This window comes from Marmota monax, unplaced genomic scaffold, assembly GCF_021218885.2.
Source record: "Marmota monax isolate L192 unplaced genomic scaffold, Marmota_monax_Labrador192_F-V1.1 WCK01_AAM20220418_F8-fsc00037, whole genome shotgun sequence".
Classification (NCBI taxonomy): Eukaryota; Metazoa; Chordata; class Mammalia; order Rodentia; family Sciuridae; genus Marmota; species Marmota monax.
Window position 1 is genome coordinate 8969393 of NW_026693245.1, and position 20749 is coordinate 8990141.

General features: G+C 35.0%; 1 protein-coding gene across 4 annotated transcripts in view; it reads right to left on the minus strand.

The window, feature by feature from the left end:
• Nucleotides 1-869: 869 nt before the first annotated feature.
• The window catches only part of Slc38a9 (solute carrier family 38 member 9), a 111389-nt gene continuing 91509 nt past the window's right edge, over nt 870-20749 (minus strand). For 2 of the 4 annotated variants that reach the window (XM_046456283.2, XM_058583124.1), the window contains 4 exons: nt 16999-17112; nt 15064-15212; nt 10199-10288; nt 870-8740 (listed from right to left, as the gene is read on the minus strand). In XM_046456283.2, the coding sequence (XP_046312239.1) occupies nt 8575-8740; nt 10199-10288; nt 15064-15212; nt 16999-17112 (519 nt within the window). In that variant the 3' untranslated portion in view covers nt 870-8574. Of the gene's footprint in view, nt 8741-10198; nt 10289-12852; nt 13377-15004; nt 15213-16998; nt 17113-20749 lie in introns of those variants that run through there. The other 2 variants (XR_006854386.2, XM_058583123.1) reach the window with 2 other exon arrangements.

Genomic DNA, 20749 nt, shown 5'->3' on the forward strand with positions numbered 1-20749 from the left:
GTCTGTTTTGAAATAAGATTAGCATTTAAATCAATAGATTTTTGAGTAAAATAGATTACCCTCCACAGTGGGGAAGACTCATCCAGTCAGTTGAAGTCCTTAGGAAAAAAAGAGAGGTGTCCCAGAGGAGAGAGAATTCTGCCTGCAGACAACTTTTGTAGATGGATATAATCTCTTTATTTACTTATTTTTATGTGTCGAGGATCAAACCCAGTGCCTCATGCATTAGAGGCAAGCGCTCAACCACTGAGCTACAACCCCAGCCCTGCCTATCTCTATCTTACCAGCCTATCCTGCAGATTTTGAACTTGCCAGCCTCATGACAATTAGTAGATTCCTTAAAATAAATCTCCCCATGTCCCTATATCTATATATAAATCTCTTCTATTGGTTCTGTTCCTTGGCTATTATAGTGAATAAATAGCTCAAGTAATTCTACTCTAAGCTCAGTCTGAGGCAGGAACCAGGAAGTAGAATATCTTCTTACTTTCTATTTGCATACATTTGATAGAATCATTTTTTTTTTGGTACTGGGTTTGAACTCAGGGGTACTCGACCACTGAGTCACATCCCCAGCCCTATTTTGTATTTTAATTAGAGACAAGGTCTTGCTTTAATTAAAGACAGGTCTTGTAGTTGCTTAGCACCTTGCTTTTGCTGAGGCTGGCTTTGAACTCGAGATCCTCCTGTCTCAGCTTCCTGACCTGCTGGGATTACAGGTGTGTGCTACTGTGCCCAGCTAGAAACATGTTTAAACGTCTACAAATACTATGATAATATATCAAACCAGTGTGGTATATCAGTGGTACAGAAACTGTAATAGCTTTTAGTCATTATTTTTATCAATCAATAAACACTAAAAGTACAACTACTGTGGTGTATGAAGAATTTTTATTCCATGAAGTTGACCAAATTATATTGTTATGGGTATGTACAAATGTTACAACAAATCGCACTATTATGTACAATTATAATGCACTAATAAAATTTTTTTGTTCTTTTTTAATGAACACAATACCTTTAGTTTTATTTATTTATTTTTATGTGGTGTTGAGGATCGAACCCAGTGCCTCACACATGTCAGGCAAGTGCTTTACCACTGAGCCACCCACCAGCCCAGAACTTTCCATTCTGGACGTTCTTAATATCAAAAATGGTCCCTACAGTTTTAAGTGATGAGAAGTCAATGAAAGATATTTTTAAATAAAAAATTTTTATTGCTTTTCCCCCACAGAATATGATACATTTTACTTAAAAACTTTATAAAATATAGATAAACAAAAAACAATAAAAAGGTGCACCCAGAGGTGATCAGTGTTCATAACTGTTAAACTTCCAGACCTTTTTCTATGCGTGTGTATAAACAAATATTTTTATAATTCTACATATTTAACTGTAACCCCCCCCTTATAAACATCATTGTGACATTTATTACATATATACATCAGCATCATCATTTTAAATAGCTACATAGTATTGATAAGGAGATTTCATAATTTATCTCCTAACATTAGACAACTGTTTCTAATTTTTCCATTACATATAATAATGAGATGAACATCTCTGAGTGACTGACCACATTTGTCCAATTTTTTCATTGGGATTTTCCTTTGGAAGTGAGTCAAATGACATGAGGTCTTTTTAAAAAAATATATATTTTAAAAATCTTATTTATTTATTCATTCATTTATGTGGTGCTGAGGATTGAACCCAGTGCCTCACACATGCAAGGCAAGCACTCAACCACTGAGCCCCGTTTTGAGGTTTTAGTATAAATTTCCCAAATTACTTTCAGAAAGTCCGCACCACTTTTACACCCATTATCTGTGTATAAGCGTACGCTTTCCACATCTTTGTCAGGGTATTATTGTTATTTACCAAGTAGAAAGCATTATTTTTCCTTTCCTACTAATAAGGTTGAATTGTTTTTTTTAGATTTTTTTTTTTAGTTGTCAATGGATCTTTTATTTATTTATATGTGGCACCTCATACGTGCCAGGAAAGCGCTCTACCACTGAGCCACGACCCCAGCTCCCTCTCGGAGTTTGAGTTTTTTAAAACAGCTTTGAGGGATCACTTACATACCATAAAATTCAAGCAATGTCAATGTGCAATTCAATGATTTCAGTAAATGTACAGTGGCAACCAATACCACAATCCACTTCTAAAACATTTCTACCACCCCAGAAAGTTCCCCTATACCCATGGATAACCTCTGTTCTAGAAAACCACTGTTCTACTTTTTTTTTTTCCTATAATTTGTCCTTTATTGTGATTTCATACCAATGGAAACATACAAAGTGTAGTTATTTTGCAGTTGGCTTCTTTCAGTTGGCATAACGTTTCTGCGATTGTGTGTTGCAAATAAATCTATCTAGAAGTCATTTGTTGCTAAACTTTTTTCTCCTCATGTTCATTTCCAGTTTTCTGTTACAAAGGCCCTTGCCTGTTTTTCTACTGGAGCATTAAAAGATTTTACAGGGAAGGGCTATAGTTTCAATTAAATAAAGAGAAATCTGGTACTTATTCTGATTTTATCTTTGCACTTCCAAATCTAGGATAATTAGTGAAAGTTTTGTGCATTAAATATTGGCTTTTATCTACAGTACAGGATTATAAATGATATGGCACTGAGGAGTAATTATTTATTTGAATCAAGTTTTCGTTTTCTCTCTTCAAGGAATATCATAAATTTCTAATGCTTTCTAAAAAGTCTTCAAGTTAGTCCTTTAAAGTTGATTTTCTTTAAGAGAATAAAAATATTTCCTTTCAGGAACAAGGTGGAATATAAATAAATAAATGTTGCCTTACTTTAATTCTGCTCTAGGTAACTTGTTTTCTTTATCAATGGCCCTTAAAACATTCCTCATCCCTAAGGTAGACAAAGACTACTATTTGAAAATTAAACAGCATTCTTTGAATTCTTTGTTATCTCTGTAGAGATTAATTAAAACAACAACAACAGCAACAACAAAATATTAATAGCTTGCAAAACCCATTGCCAGGTAAAAATTTTCCAGTCGGAAAAAAAAAAATGTCCCTGGTACCAGGGATTGACCCAGGGGCACTTAACTCTGACCTACATCTCTAGCCAATTTTTTTTTTTTTTTTTTTTGACAGGGTCTCACTAAGTTACTGAGGCTGGCTTTGAACTTTCGATCCTCCTCCCTCAGCCTCCAGAGTCACTAGGATTACAGGCATGCACCAATGTACTCGGCAAAGATACAGTTCTTAAAGGTGGCAGAGAAATGTAAAGTTTGACACATTGAATAGGGAGCCTGAAACATTTCCGGATTACTCCTTCTTCAGCTTTCAAACATTTCCCTTCTTCCTAGAATGGTTTGTGTGTGATTTATTTTAATGCTAAAAAAGCTAAAGCTAGAGTTCCTCACATCTATGGGCTCCTTCCTAATTTGGGGCTCCTAATTTTATATGTTTTTCTTTAAAGAGGGAACTCCAAATTATATAAGCTTTGGGCTCCATAAAACCTGAATCTGTCCCTGTAATCAAAGCTCTTTGTAATCCATTTGAAGGTTTTCTACCTCATGGTTGAGTGCTGATATACTTCCACAAGATTTCTGTGCCATGATTTATCCTAGACATCTTTTTTTTTTTTTTTTTTAATATTTATTTATTTTAGTTCTCGGCGGACACAACATCTTTGATTGTATGTGGTGCTGAGGATCGAACCCGGGCCGCACACATGCCAGGCGAGCGCGCTACTGCTTGAGCCACATCCCCAGCCCTATCCTAGACATCTTTTTAGAAAAATTTGCTAGGCAAATGTCAAAGCAAGAACAAAAATGATTCACCTAGAATCCATCATCTCAAAAGTCACCTATTCATCTGTGGCACCTTCCAGGTTTGTCCACCTAATTTTAATGTGATTATAATTAACCTTGGATTTGAAAAAATATTATGCTGATAAACACGGCTCACTTTACAAAGTGAGCATCACTATCCTATATATATCTTTTTAAAATGTGTATGATGTGGCTTCATCATGGCACTCAACAGACAGGGAGGTGGGAACTTCAGTGATACCTAAGGAAGACGGTCGACTCAGTTGCAAAGGATGACAAACTGTGAGGGTCACGTCTGGCTTGTTCACCACTGTAAGCTCAGTGTTTAGTACAAGATCTAGCATGAAGTTAGTATTCAAATATTAACTGAGTGACTAACTTTGAATGTGACTGACCCAATATTTTTGGAGGGGAAGATGTATGGAATAAAATCCTAGATGATAGCAATTAACTTACCATTTTCTACTAAAGAAGAATCCTGTGTAGTTAATTAAACAAGTGTAAACTGAGTGCCTAGATCACTTGGTATTGACAGAGAACCAAAGGAAGAAAAATCTGGAGAGTGAATGCCTTTTCACCCCTGTCCCAGGTCTGTACTATATGGTCTGAGGTCAATAAAGAGAATGGAGAAGTTTCCAATCTTTTAAAAAGACATAGCCTTATTTTACCTTTTCAGAAGAACTTGGAAATCAATAAAAATTATGTTGGGGAAAAAAAAGTAATTTTACTTAGGGATGTCAAAAATTTAGAGGCCTTTTTTGGCTTAAGGGACTCTGGAAAATGATGACACCAACATTTTGCTAGAAACAGGACCAAGCATATCTGCAGTGTCATAGTCATTGAGAAGTCTGACCCTGCAAAAGATGGAACCTAAGGTTTTCTTGTCCTGGGGCCAGAGCAAGGAGACAATAGCATTTCCCAGCAAAAATTAAGTAAACAAAATCCCAGAAATATTTTTCTTTCAAATAATACTGATTTAATTTCTACTTTCCTATGAAAAAACAAATTACATTTCAGAGAATACTATTTAGGTTAAGAGGTTCCCATCAGCGCTGTTTTGCAATATGTGTTTACATAATCTGAAGTGAAATGGCAGTTAAGTATAAAACTGGGGCCAGTCAGGTCAGTTTGGGTGCATTAAGAGGATTAATTTTATTTTGGATTACAAACTAATGTCACATTCTACTGTTTAAGTGTCAACTAGATTTGAATTTGGTTTTGGACATTCCAATTGGGATGAATCTGAGAAAAAAACAAAGTCTGGGGACGTGGCTCAGTGGTAGACTGCTGGCTAGCATGTGCAAGGCCCTGGGTTTGATCCATTCCCCAAAGCACAAAATAAAACCAAAAACAGAACAACTACCAGATTTTAAAAAGCAAAAGGTCAGTGATTTGTAAAGAAAATATATAGCATCAATATTTCCTGCTGTTATCAACGGCTCAAACATTTGAGATTATGAATACTGACATTTAAACATGTGAAATTTCTGGAGAAAAGTGTGTGTGTGTGTGTGTGTGTGTGTGTGTGTGTTGGGAATCGAACCCAGGGCCTCACATGTGGTACATAACTGCTCTACCACTGAGTTACATGCCCAGCCTGACAGAAAATTATATAGAATGTTTTTGTTTGTACCACCCAATATGTTTCTAATTATTTCCCCTATTAATCATTTGGCTTTGCTGTGCATGACTCACAGAAGTGAATAACAGACTGTGCTAAGAACGCAAAAAGTAACAGCATGAAGAAGCAGTTAAACACATCTTGTAAAACTTGACTTAGAGGAAATTTATCCAAGTTAAAGCAAATATACTTAACATATGATTCCGTTTGCTGGCAAACATATCAAATATTTAAAATTTTGGGGGCTGGGATTGTGGCTCAGTGGTAGAGCACTCGCCTAGCACAGGTGGGACCTGGGTTCGATCCTCAGCACCACACAAAAATAAAGGCATTGTGTTGTGTCCATCTACACCTAAAAAATAAATATTAAAAAAATTTAAATTTTGGACAGTTATTAGGAGAAGCTTGACAACGGGCCCTGTTGCTTCATAATTCAGCTTGCTTTACCAACCCACCCTAGGATGCCCACCAAAGGTGCTCAGCATGAACTGTATTGCAACATTCATTATTGTGAACACAGGTCCTTTACTAGATTGAAAGTTCCTTTAGAACACGAATGATGTCTTATACACCTCTGTCTCCTCCAAAGCACAGAACATTGTAGTTTATTCAATATTTATGGAAATGAGTATATCAAAACACAAAAAATTCTACCAGTGAACTCCAAAGAGAAACAAAAAAGTGTACTACTAGACTTTACATAGTATTTACAAAATATACTTATTGTATATAAAGCATTTCCATATAATATAGTCTCTTTTTTTGGATAAATTTATTTTGTACTCCCATGAGTTTTTGGATTTGCTCATGAAATTGATTTCAGATGATCATCCACAGGTATCAAACTTAGTTACATTTTCTTTGTCCTTTCTAATTTAGTATTGGCATATGCCACATATTCTTCCACAGAATTTCTAAGGAAGACCTCTCTAAAGAAACCATTTTAAATTTTATAGTGTCCTTCAGTTGTATGTTAAAAAAGCTACCTTCAAAGCAGCTAAAGTTAACCTCATCTGAGCAAAAAGTGAAAGAAACTTAATTAGAAAATTCAAAGAGATGATAGACAGTAGAGAAAAATCTCAAATTAATTGTCATGTGATCCCAATGATTTCATATCTTGTTATGCTAATGTGTGAGCCAGGACACACACATTCAAATACAAAGAGTTTAACCATGCCAATAACAGGCCAAAGGAGATAGTCTCTTATGCCATTAAGCATATATCTAACAGGATTTTAGAAATTGTCATATTTCCTTTGTCCATTAAGTGGGCAAAACACATCAAATCATTTTTGCATGTGTTAAAGCATTCAAGTACATTTTCGAAAAGAGGCAATGAAAACTTTATCTCTAAAGTTCATAAAGAGAAGGGAAGTAATTAGGAATAAATAGGGATTGAGCCTAGAAGATCTCTCTAGTGTTGTTGCATCTTATATCTCTTAACTGAGTAAGTCATATAAATCCAGAGGCTCTCAAGCAGAGTCATTTCTTCATTCCTTATACTTGGAGAGGTTAACACAGGAATTGAGACATCTAATACAGAATTTTCCAATTGACCTAATTTTTACCAGCAGTTTCTGCTACCAAAAACTTTGAGACTATCTCCATAATAAATGTAACTAAGTTTAAAAGCCTATTAGCTGCATATGTTAAGATATGTAGAAATGAACTGACATAATGTCTGAGATTGACTATAAAAATATTTCAGTAGAAAAGAACAAAAAGGACAGGTGAAGCAAAAGCAGCTAAGCCTTGCAATTACTAAACTCTGCGTATGGATGTGTAGGTGTGTACCATATTATTCTATTTTTATGTGTGTTTGAGAATTTTAATAATGAGACTTTTAAAAAAGCTTCAGGAATTATAAATTATCATTAATATAGACATATGGGTCAATGAATAGAATGGAAAACTTTGCTTAAAGAAATTAAGGCTGGTCTTAAATCTGGAGCTCCTTACTAGGCATACAATATGATTTTACCCATATTTTGCAGGGAAGGAAATAATACAAATCTACGCATTATCCTGGAATGTGAAATCTTTATCAACACATTTATGAACTTTAGCCTAAAATCAGAGAAAAAAGATTCTTAATTCTAAGAATCCAGATTTCTTAATCTTTTTTTTTTTTTTTGGATGTAAGTTTTTCTTATGGGGATTGAACTCTGCCTGGCCAGACTTCAGACTCCTTTTGGAAGTCGTGTTTTAAACAGAATGAATCCTTCTCTGTGGTAGAGAAACCACTTTCACTCCCAGAGGAGTCAAGATATGCTGGGCAGAGCCTTACCTTCCCAGGCCTCTTCTCCATTTCCTTTTCTCCCCTGCATGGCCTCATATGCCTCTCTCTGCCCATGCTTTCCCCATTGGGCCTGTCATGACAGCCTCTGCAATTCAGGGATCCAAAAAGCAGAAGGGTCCCCTGAGTCTATGGGGACAATCATTCTTGCTCCAATGCAAAACCTGGTTTGGGCAACTATAATTTCAACCTACAAAACTGAAAATGAGTTAGAAATAAAGGAGGAGTCAGACACGCTACAAACTCTCCTAATTCATTTTGCATAATTTTCTGATTATGAGGCTCATACTAACACTGTTTTAAATTTTTGCCCTTCAAACAGAGATTAAAGATTCAGTTAAGAATTCATTCTATTAACACTGATGCCATGGAAGCATTTTTTTTTTTTTTAAATGAGGTATTTGGTTTACAGTCCCAAATGGTAGAAGTTTAAGCCTATAGACATACTCTAGAAAATGAAAATGAAATTGAGTACATGGAAACATAAAGCAGAAACAGGATCTAGTAATATGCTAGCAAATGCTGTGAAACCCTGAGAATCCTTATTATAGCTAAAATAAATCCACCTACCTTATATTTCTAAGCAGGACACCCTATGATTTTTTTCCTATATATCTACTTAAAAAAGACAAATGAGAATGAAGAGGTAAGTGAATATGATAAAGGTAAAGAGACTATTCATTCTTATTGATCCTTTTCCCACTCTAATAAAAAATACTTAGTAATAGACCTTTGCTTTCAAATTATTTTAGAAAAACATTTAGAATTACAGCAGCAATAGCATTTACAAGTGAGTTTATGTAGAACTATTGTCAAGGCTCAAAATACCATGAAAGATCTTAAGAAAACCGTTTTCACATAAAAAACTGCACAATCAGGTTAGCCAGACCCAAAATGATGATGAAAATATGAAAAATTAACTTAGGCCATGTCAGACGTTCTTCTTGGTGGAGGGAAATTATATAGATGAGAGATGGATATATGAATACAAAGGCCAGACCGCAAGCTGCTCCTGAATATCTGTAAAATAAAAGCTTTGGGGATTAATATTCACCTTACATTTTGCTTTTTCTGTTTTATAATTAAGGCAAATACAGTAAACTTTAAATCTTCCTCAGTCTCATATTGTGACAAAATTACTTTGATTCTTTTATTGCTGACATTGGGCTTAAACTTATTTTACTTGTTAATAAAAACAATTATTTCCTGCTCATCTTTATAACATCTGCTTGACAAAGGGTTTTTATTCATCCCTCAAATCTCCATAGTTCCTCTGTGCCTCAGTGATTGTAGCTACTTCCTCAGAAACATCTGGAGACAGGCTTCCCATCTTTGATCTTTATAAACTAATTACACATTTTGAGTTTGTGAGGGACTGCTAGAATCTGCTTAAGAGTGAAAACAGATGAGTGCCACTGTGGCATTTAGCATAATTATCAAAGATATTAACAAAAATATCTAAACATGAGATTGTGACAGAAAAACAGGCATTTTCCTCTCTCTTTCCCAGTTTTCTTTAGGAATGGCTTAATAGAAACTTAAGAGACCAATACATTCAATATGTATCAGGCTAATAATCTCCTCTAGTTTCTTTTTCTCCCTACACCTGTTTTATTTAAAATAAGACTAAGTATTTTTTTTTTTTTTAGATAGAGAGAGGGGAGAAAAAGAGAGAGAGAGAGAGAGAGAGAGAGAGAAAGAGAGAATTTTTTTTTAATATTTATTTTTTAGTTTTCAGCGGACACAACATCTTTGTATGTGGTGCTGAGGATCGAACCCGAGCCGCATGCATGCCAGGCGAGCACGCTACCGCTTGAGCCACATACCTGCCCCAAGTATTTCTTTTTGTATAATGGCAAATGGCTCAAATAATGCTGTTCATGAATCATTGATTGTTACTTTTTTAGATAAGGGCTTTCAAAAAAGTGACTCAGCTCTGCTGTCTGTATTAAGGAAGAGAAATCAGATCATTCTGAACCAGTTTAACATGAGAATCTGAGGTCACAATTTTATTTCCACCCTGCTCAACCTGTCACAACTTTTTAGGGAAAGGATATTAAGGATAGAGTCTCCTCTGGGACCTAAACTCTTACTTTTTGACTAAAATGGACACTGACATGTTTTTTAATAGATGCATTAAGGAAGTTGACATATAAAGGACCTCCTGGGCAGTCACAAGAATTTATGTATTATACAGTAAAAATACCTTTTTTGGGGTTGAAAAATAAAGGAAATACAGTGGGAAGCTTTAGGGATAATGGGGCTTCTACAGTCTATTCTCCACCAGGAATAAACAGAAATGAAGTTTAATGAGCACCTTAACTGATACCAGGGAACTACATTTGAATGCTACCAGTTTTAAAAACTAATAGAATTAGATACAATTAAAACAACAATGACAACGACTGTGACAATGACAACAACATCAGGAAAAGCCTAAAAATAAAGGCCAATGCACCAAAAGGGTACAGGCAGTACCTTATGATCCCTCCTATGTTTGGGTAGAAACAGGCCATGATCACTCCAGCTCCCACAATAATTAGATTAAGAATCAGCACGTGGAAAATGCTACAAGGTGAGAAGAGAATTAAAAGGAAAAACAACATATATATAAATAAGCAAATTGTAACCACTAATATAAGAACAAAATTCATTCTTAACATCTTTAAAATGAATTGCCAATAAGATCACAGCAAAAATAAAAGGCAAACAATAGTACTCACTGCTGGTCACAAGACAGTGAAATTGGCCCTTTAATGCAATTACATAAATAGGCCAAATTCTATAGGTGCAAACTGGTAGCATGTATCAGAATTCACATTCTTTGATTTATCATTCCATTTGGAATATCTTAAGAAAATAATCAAAACCATGAAAAAAGCTATTAAAAATGTAAGGCAACAATTTACCTGACAGAATATAGTAACAATTATTAAAAATCACATCATTATTACCTAGATGATTTAAAAAATTACCTAACCAATTTGAAAAAGAGCTAGCTAGATTTTCACTACAGAAGAAAATCCAAAAATATTTGAAAAAATATTAGATGTAAACACTCTGGAAAAGCAGTAATGATGGATAGTACTAGGACTTAGAATTTCACGTAATGTTTCCTCTTTTCTATACTTCAATTGTTTGTAAAATGTTTACCTTAACATTTATAATAGAAAAATTTTATATATTAAGGGAAAGGCATTATATATGGACAAGTATTTATTTTTCAGATTTATCTAAAGCTATTCAATATTTACCATGAATAGAATATTTACTAAATACTTTAGCTAGATATTAACAATTCAAGGTTGGGAATTAATTTTGGAAACAAATAACAATAAATGTACATAAACACTGATGCCAAGGAAATAAATACTTCCCCCCAAAATGATTCTCGGAAGCCTAATGTACATATCAAAGCAACATTTTGGACCAAATCATCAGAGATTAATTAATCTCAGATAAAGATTACAGAGAACTAAAAATAAGGAAAATCCCTTATGCAAATAAGTGGTCAGTCATACATCTTGATAAATTACAAAGATATTAGGCTTCAAGATCTTACTATTTGTTTAGGAACTCAAATCTTAAAATTGCTTCAGGGCTTTGAGACCTGGCTGGGCCTTTGTTATTTCTGTATTGTAAAAGGAAATGACTTTCTATATTTTCCAAAGTGGTAGTTCTTAAAGTGTGATCATGAAGTTCAGGGCTTCCCAATATCCTTTCAGGTAGTCCCTGGGTAAAAATTTTTTTCATACTACAAGATGTTATTTGCTTTGCAAAGATAATGGTGGTTCAAAATGCTGGCCCCTTAGCATGGGTATAGGTAACTGTACCTATCTGTAATTTGTATTCTTTATGCCAAATACTGTGGGGAGGGAGGAGAAAGAAAGAAAAAGAAAAAAAATTATTAAAAAATGCTGTTGAGGGTTGGGGTGCAGTTCAGTGATAGAACATGTGTTGAGCATGTGCAAGGATCTGGGTTTGAACTCCAGTCTGAAAACAACAGAAAAAATTCATGCTTTGAATATACATCTTTTTAATATTCTATTGATCAAATGGGAATTACATAATAGAGCATATCTCCTATATACTGAAGTAAAATGGCTGTTCTTGGGAAAAAGTGCTTGAGCAGTAGAACTGGAAGCCAAACTAGCTGTTTTTCCCAAATACTGCTATTTTTACTTGATATGCAGACAATGATGGTCATCCAAACTTGGGTGTTTTTTTGTGTGTGTGTGTGGGTGTGTGGGGGGGCTGCTGTTGGTGCATGCCTGTAATCTCAGCTACTCAGGAGACTGAGGCAGGAGGATTGTAAGTCTGAAGACAGACTAGGCAATTCAGCAAGACCCTGTCTCAAAGTGAAAAATATAAAAGGGGCTGGGGATATAGTACAGTGGTAAGCACCCTGGCTTTAATCCCCAGTACTGTAAAAACAAAAACAAACTTCAGTGTTTGACAGACATTTTCTTTAAAATAAATGATGAGCTTATCACTTTAGGAAACAACCTGCAGTATTTATTGCCAATGACAGCATGTGAGCTTTCAAATAAAAACTATAATTTTGAAGAACTTGTGAGTTTCCCAAAACTTAAAAGAATTTCATGATGAAATTATTGATAATAATGAATGTGGGTTTTGGGAGATCTGCAGAACTCAGTGAACCAATATTGACCATTCATGATGGATAAAAGAACCAATGTACAAGAAATACCAATAGATTTTAATGTGATTAAATTCCTGATTATACATTGCAACTATAACAAACTACCACTTGTCAAAGTTTTGACATAGTATCAAAGAATATCCGCCATTGTCTGAAAAGGCTATTAAAAATACCCCTTCTTGCTGGGTGCGGTTGAACATGCTTGTTATCTCAGCTGCTTGGGAAACTGAGGTAGGAGGGTCACAAGTTTAAGGCCAGCCTCAGCAACTTAGCAACACCCTCAGCAACTTAGTGAGACCCTGTCTCAACATTAAAAAAATTAAAAAGGCTGGGTAGGTAGCTGTGGTAGAGTGTCTCTGGGTTTAATCCCTAGGAATGCAAAGCCCCCCCAAAACAAAACAACAGCAACAAAAAATCCACACTCCCCCAAAGAACCCCACCCCACCCCCCAAAAAACCCTATAGTTTTCAAGTATATTTATGTGAGGCTGGATTTTTCTTCACATATTTAAATGAAATCAATATATTATAACAGACAATGCGGAAACGAAAGGGAATCCAATTGTCCACTAGAGAAGCAGACATTAAAGAGTTTTAAAATGTTAAAAAAAATTGGAAGTAGTTATATTTTGAAAAAATGTTATTAATGCTAACAAATAATGGTTATTATTATTATTATTATTATTTGAGGCAGGGTATCTCTGCATTGCTTATGTTGACCAGGCTGGCCTCGAATTCAAGATTCTCCTGCCTCAGCCTTCCAAATAGCTGGGACTACAGGTGGTCACCACTGCACCTGGCCTTATTGATTTTTAAGGAAATTAACAAATACTTTAAAATTCTTAAATCTTAATTTTTCATATGTTAAATATTGATAGATATACCTGCAAAAACTAAAGCTCCTGGGGGTCCTCAATAAATTTTAACAGCATAAAGAGGTCCTGAGACCAAAAAGTATGCTCCCAAGTATGCAGAGGCTGCAGCGTACTTGTAACTGTAGGATAAATGATAGTGTGTTTTTGGTGACAGGGGAAGAAATATAATGTGAACACGAAAGGGAAATCCCAGACATTTTGCAAGAAGAAAAAACAGTCTAACAGCCACCATTCTGCAAAATAATGGCAGAAAACAGGAGTAATGCATTTGTCCAGAATTTGTTCATCCATAAATTCACAAAATTTATTTTATGTTGGTGAATATAAATACAGCACAGAGAATAAACACAACAGGAGTCTTATATTTACTGAACTCCAGTCTTCTAGATTAGTAATGTTAGGAATGCAGTTTGTTTCTACTATCAATCTTAGAGATCTGGTAACTCTTTTTTTCTCTTTTCTTTCAGTGCTGGGATAGAACCCAGGGCCTCATGCATGCTAGGCAAGTACTCTACCACTGAGCTACGCCCCCCTACCCCTGAGACCTGATAACTCTTGACTTTTGCTTTGCTTTTAAACCAACATATTTATAGATATAATTACTTACCGAGGGAACAGACTACATAAAGTTTATTTCCAACAAGAAGTGGCTAAGATCACTTATTCAGTTTGTCATGGTAAAATGCAATTTTCCCCAAATTTTAAAGTTTTCTTCCTTTAAGATAATTTATTCCCAATAAAATAGGACTAGGTACTTTTCACTAACACAAACCTAAAATAAAACAACGTAAGCCTGGTGTGGTAATTACAGGTGCACACACCTGTAAGCCCAGGGGCTCAGGAGGCAGGAGGATCACAAGTTTGAGGCCAGCCTTGACAATTTAGCAAGACTGTTTCAAAATAAATAAAAAGGACTGAGGATGTAGCTCAATGATAAAAATCCCCTGAGCTTGATCCCTAGTATTGCAAAAAGAAAATAACAACAACAATGAAAAACCAAAGTAAGGGGCTGGGGATGTGGCTCAAGCGGTAGCGCACTCGTCTGGCATACGTGCGGCCCTGGTTCGATCCTCAGCACCACATACAAACAAAAATGTTGTGTCCGCCAATAACTAAAAATAAATATTTAAAAAAAAAAAAAAAAAAAAGAAAAACCAAAGTAAGAGTAGGAAGGAGTTAATCAGGGATCCACAAGAAGACTTCATGGAAACCCTTAAACCATACATGGAAACTTCTCTTGGATAAGGGTAACAAGCTTAGCTTTAAACTGATTTTCAAAGGGACTCACAATTCCCCCATATCCAACAGGAGATTAAAATTTACCACTGTAATTTAAACTTGTCATATATCAAGTAAGAAATACACTCATATATCTCATCTTCAATTCTAAACGTCTGATCATTTATGTCAAAAATGCACAAATGTTAATAACACACAAGTAAGTATCAATGACCAATAATTTACGTAACACTGTTGCTTCTCATTTGCACACATGACAACACAGGTATGACATATTTTGTGCTTCTTAGCAATATGTAAAATAATAGCAACTAAGTCATAAGATATATATAACTGATATCAGTTAATTAGCTATACTGGAAGGAATGAACCTAAATCTATTCTGGACAAGGGAGTGGCTTCTATATTTAAAGCTCTTCTGGGAAAGGGACACCAATGATCTATCCTTAGTAACCATTTCATTAGGCAAATTTTTATAGCAAAAGGATCAGTCACACTTTAAACTGACCTGTTTGCATAGTCATTTGTTGCTTGGCACATCCTGCTGGTCAAGAGAAGAGTCCTTACCTAGGATAAATGTCACCGAAGATATGGCCCAATAGCTGGACACGAGCCAAGTAGCCTAAGAGCGGGTACACAGTCATCATCTGGAACAGCAGGAATATCCTTGCAATGAAGGACAGGGTGTCACTGCTAGGGAAGTTGTCTAAAAAATTCTAACCCAAGAAAGATAATGAGGTAATGTTAAAACTCAAATTCAGTACATACAAATTCATAAAATGGATAGTCTTATGCTTATTTTGAACACAGGTACTACTCAAATTGTGGACTGTGAACTGGTGACCATCCGCAAACTGCTCCTTAGCTATTTTTCAATGAGGAAAGTACAAATATTGAAAGTAAATGCTGAGAAACTCTTATAGAAGTTAAGATACTGCCATATATTTACTCTTTTATAAAAGTATCAGTCTGCAATTGCTTTGAATTTAAAACAAAAACAAAAAACTTGTTATTTACCATAGATGGATCAAGAAGCACTGCTTTCTATAAGGTCCAAACACAATACCCAAATCAGTTTTTAATATATTTAAATGGCAAATTAAATTCAACACTGTTTTAGCTTTCTTGCTTTTCCTCCTCTGAAGTACTGTAGTGCTTTCATAGTAAAGATTATAGAATAAGGTGAGAGTATATCTATCATCTAGTACCACCACTGTTTACAGTATAACATTAAGTAAAAAAATAATTTATTTCTACAATGTTTCATAACCCCTTTAGTTTGATATCTTAAAAAAATTAGTCACTCAATTTAAAACATTTTTCCTTTCAAATACAAATACCACAAATATCCCTATTCCCAAGGGAGTAGGCTTTGTATGGGATTGTTCATATCTGGGAATTCAGCAAATATCTGCCTGCCAAAGAACTTCTGGAATCAAAGAAATCAAGAGAATAAGAACATTTCAAACTATTATAACAGCAGTAACCTCTTCCTCTTAGAGAGATGAGAATAGTACTTAACATTATTCTGCTGAAATAAATTTTATAATTCAGTTGTAATAAATCATTGTATACACCACTATATTCTACTGGAGGAATATCTTTTGACTAGAAAGGAACCATGAAAAGCTGTTTTTTGTTTTTTCTTTCTTTTTTTTTAATGAAAAATTCTGTAGTCACAATAAAAAGTAGACTATTCCTAGCTAGGAGCAGTGTTACAAGCCTGTAATCCTAGTGACTTGGGTGGCAGAGGCAGGAGGATCCGGAGTTCAAATCCAGACTCAGCAAAAGCAAGGTGTTAAGCAACTCAGTGAGACCCTATCCCTAAAATAAAATACAGAATATGGCTGGGGATGTGGCTCAGTGGTCAAGTCCCCCTGAGATCAATCCCTGGTATCCCCGTCCTCCCAAAAAAGAGTATACTATTCCTAAATTTTTGATGGGTTAAATCGAAGAAAATATTACTTATGGTAACCTTTTAGTGAAAGATTTTTTTTCTATTTTTTTTTCTGTCTTTTTAAGCAGCCAAATAGTCTGTCTTTGTTTTCAGTAGCAACTCAGTATCTAAATGAGTCAGATCTATCATTAGAGATTATGAACTCAGAACAGTTTATCCAGGGCATTTTAAGATCTGAGTTTGGAAAACAAGGCAGGTCAGGGGATTCTCTGTAGAGATTTTATAAATTCATAACAATAACTGTAACTATTCTCCACACAAAGGTAAATAACATACATCATATAAGCCATTTATTTGAATATCACAAGGTGCCTGGTATCTAGTATGTTATTTCAGACAGAGTATGTACACTATCTAATGGAAAAGGAAATTGAAGCTCATAAAAGATTGGGAAAGGTGTCCAAATTCCTACACTTTGCGGGTATGGTGGAAATGGTATTCAAACCTAGGTCTGTCTGATATTATATCTTGTTACTATAGCATAGTGCCTACAATCATAAACAAAAGTATAAGGAATCACACAAAGAGGGCACACAGTGCCTTACCTGATCAATACAATCTTTGGATAATGGTGGTGAAGGAAATGAAGCAAAAACCAGGACTCCAATATAGAGATAAGTTAATGTCACCAGCATGTAAGCAATGCACAAGTCCCTCACCTGTAAATATAAAAAATTGCCACAATATGAAGAAATTTACAGCAAGTCTACTTGTCTTTTTAAAAAATATTTATTTTTTAATTGTAGGTGGGCACAGTATCCTTATTTTATTTACTTATTTTTATGTGGTGCTGAGGATCAAACCCAGGGCCACGTAAGCGCAAGTGCTCTACCGCTGAGCCACCACCCCAGCCCTACAGCAAGTCTACTTAGAAGACTGACAGGGCTGGGTTTGTGGCTCAGTTGTAGAGTGCTGGTCTAGCATTCATGAGGCACAGGGTTCGATCCTCAGCACCACATAAAAATAAAAAGAAGATATTGTGTCCATCTAAAAAAAACTAAAAATAAACATTAAAAAAAGACTGACAAATAAATACAAAATATCTCTTTTACCTGTGTATGTCTGTGTATACTTTCTAGGTACCCAATCTGTTCATACAAAGTAGTTAAAACAAAATCCACATGCTTTAAAATTAGTCTGCCAATTTTTTTTTCTTTTTCTTTTTTTTACTAGAATGGAGTATGTAGACTAAGCTGCCTGTTGGCAGACTCAGGAAAATTAACAAACTGTTGCTTAACATAATTTAAATCCTGACTTAATTTCAATAGACAATTCATCAAATTATAAAATATTTAACTACAATGATACAGCTAAGGGATAATAACAAAGTAAGTATAAGCCATCTTCATTATGAGCTGCAAAAATTTAAAAGTTCTTTCTTTAGTAAATTAACTTATATACATCAAAGCATGCTTTGATCACAAGAGTGGTACATATTAAAATATATTCAATAAAGAAGGAACGCTAGTTAAACAGCAGACAATAAGTATTAAAGACAAGCTTAATAAACCTAAACAGTAAACAAAGAAAATCAAAAGGCAGCTGTTCAAACAGCTGCACAGTGTTATTACTGGAATCAGCAAACAAACACAGAACATTAAATTAAGTGGACTGCTTTCTTCCACTGCTATTCCCACCCTCCCAATTTCCTCTCCTCATGCAAAGTAAAAAGCTCCAAGATATTTAATATAGCCAGCTGTCAGATCCAAACAGAACAGATTCCACCGCTTGAAAATTGTCTCCATCACCACTAAAGTTACAGCCAAACAATTTAGCACAACTAAAATGTGGCAGTAAGCCTATTCATTTTTCGTTTTAAACAAATTACTTTGAAAGCTAAGAAAATAAATTAGAAAAAATATATACAACTTTTTTTTTTAGTTTATAACACAGTAAGAATGTTTGAATATTTGGAATCAAGGAACATTCAGATTTTCTGGCTAACTCTTCTCAAGTGGGTGAAATTGTAGTAGTGGAGTTTTTATGAACTTGAACTTTGATAAGCTCAGTTAAAAAACAAGTAACAAGCTATGAGAAATCTTATGGTTAGGAGGTAAATTGACAATGAGCTTGAAAACATATCAGAAATTTCATATGCTAAAATAGATGTTGGAAAGGTCTAGGGAGCTGAAGGCTTATGCAGATTAGTCCCAGGCCTCTCAGAGCTTATTGTTCAGGGTTGAAGAAGGGGAAGATGACTAAACCTCTGTAGTTTATGCAGCTAAAGGGCCTATGGCATAGTTACCTCTAGGGTTGCCTCAAGCTCTGGTGTGGGATAAACAGGAATGAACCAGGCAACACCTATTTTCATATTTAAGGGTAGTACTCTCCCATTCTGACTTCTGAAAGTCATTTCATGCTCAACTTACTTGATACCATTCAAGAACAGAAGTAGCCTTATAAAAAAAAAAATCTTGGGAGGCAAGACAGCTGTGCCAGAGAGAGAGGTATGCATATAAAAAGAGGGACAGCCATCAATTTACATATGACTGATTACCACACTTCCTGCAACAAAAAAAAAAAAAAGGGTATCTAGTATGGAATATACTAGTATACTAGTATATTTTAAGTCTAAGATGCAATGGCTTCCTCATAGAACAGTTTCCCCTTCTGCTTCTGTTTTTTTTTTTTTAATTAAAAAAAATAAAAATTGACACACAGATTGTAAATATTTATGGGGCACCATGTGATTCAATAGTTTATTCTGTTATGTTTAGATCAAGTTGACTCTATCTCCTCCAATATTCACCATTAATTTGTGATGAAAACATATTATCTATAGTTACCCTATTGCACATTAGAACATGACAGATTTCTTTATAAAAGACCCTTTTTATCATGCAACTTGGCTTTTCTCTACACAATCTATATTCAATACAGAAAAAGAATAAATGCTTGGTGTCATGATTTTGTGTACTGAGTGCCACATTATATACCTAAAACAGTTATTCTAAGTAAATATGCAGTCTTCTCAGGTATCTTTGGGAAGTAGTCAATTAAACAAAAGTAAAATGGGTCAAGGAAATAAACTGTCTGGTCCTGACGAAGAGAATAAGTTCTTTAAAAAACAAGTGTTAGGTGGGCTGGGGTTGTGGCTTAGTGGTGGAGTACTTGCCTAGCATGTGTGATGCACTGGGTTCGATTCTTAGCATTGCATATGAGCAAATAAATAAAATAAAGGTTCATCAACAATTAAAAAAAAAACAAACCCACAACACCAACAAACCAAGTTTTAGGGCTGGGGATATAGCTCAGCTGGTGGGTAGAGTGCTTGCCTTGTATGCACAAAGCCCTGGATTCAATCACCACCACTACACCACCACCACCACCACAAAAATAAAAAATACCAACAAAAACAATGACATTTACTTTGTAGTCTCCTATCATGTCATTTGTACATTTATATGCTGATGTCAAATTAAGATTCTTTGGAAAGAAATACAAGCATTATTTTCAATTATGCAAATTCCTTCTGTGTATGCTACCATGTTTGGGGATAATGGCAACTAAGACTATGTATCACAGCACATGCTTTGCTTGGTATTCATGGTCTTCCATTTACTATCAATTAACCTCACCCATCTTGGCTTCTGGATGGAGACACTCTTGTTTCTTATCATTATGTCCCTGCTTTGTTTATTTAGCCAGATACACAATCTAATCTGTTCTTGCTAACTTGGACTCCTAGCTTTTCATTTCCTTAGCTCTAATTGCTCCTAACCCACCCTTTCTGTCTTCACTGGTTTTGGGGAATTTCCTTTCCCATGTGTCACTTCTGTGGGCAGCCTTCTAACTTGTCTATTGCCCATCTTACTTTAGATATGGTAATTGTATCTGAAGGCAGGCAACAGGAGATGCTTCTCTCTTCTCATATTCTTATACACAACTCAGATCAGCAATGATTACACTGCATTTTAACTATAATTATTTTTTATTATAAAAGTAACCCATGCTCACGATAAAAAGATTCTCAAGGGGCTGGGGTTGTGGCTCAGTGGTAGAGCGCTCACCTAGAACGTGCAAGGTGCTGGGTTCGAGCCTCAGCTCCACATAAAAATAAATAAATAAAATAAAGGTATTGTGTTCAACAGTAACTACAAAAAAATATTTAAAAAAGAGATTCAAGTGGAGACAAATGTCCCTTGACATTAAAAAAAAAAAAGCTAAATTTAGTAGTTCTTATATCATGTTTTTAAAAATTTGTTTTATGAATACAGTATTTTATTTATTTATTTTTTGTATGTGGTGCTGAGGCTCGAACCCAGTGCCTCACGCATGTGAGGCAAGTGCTCAATC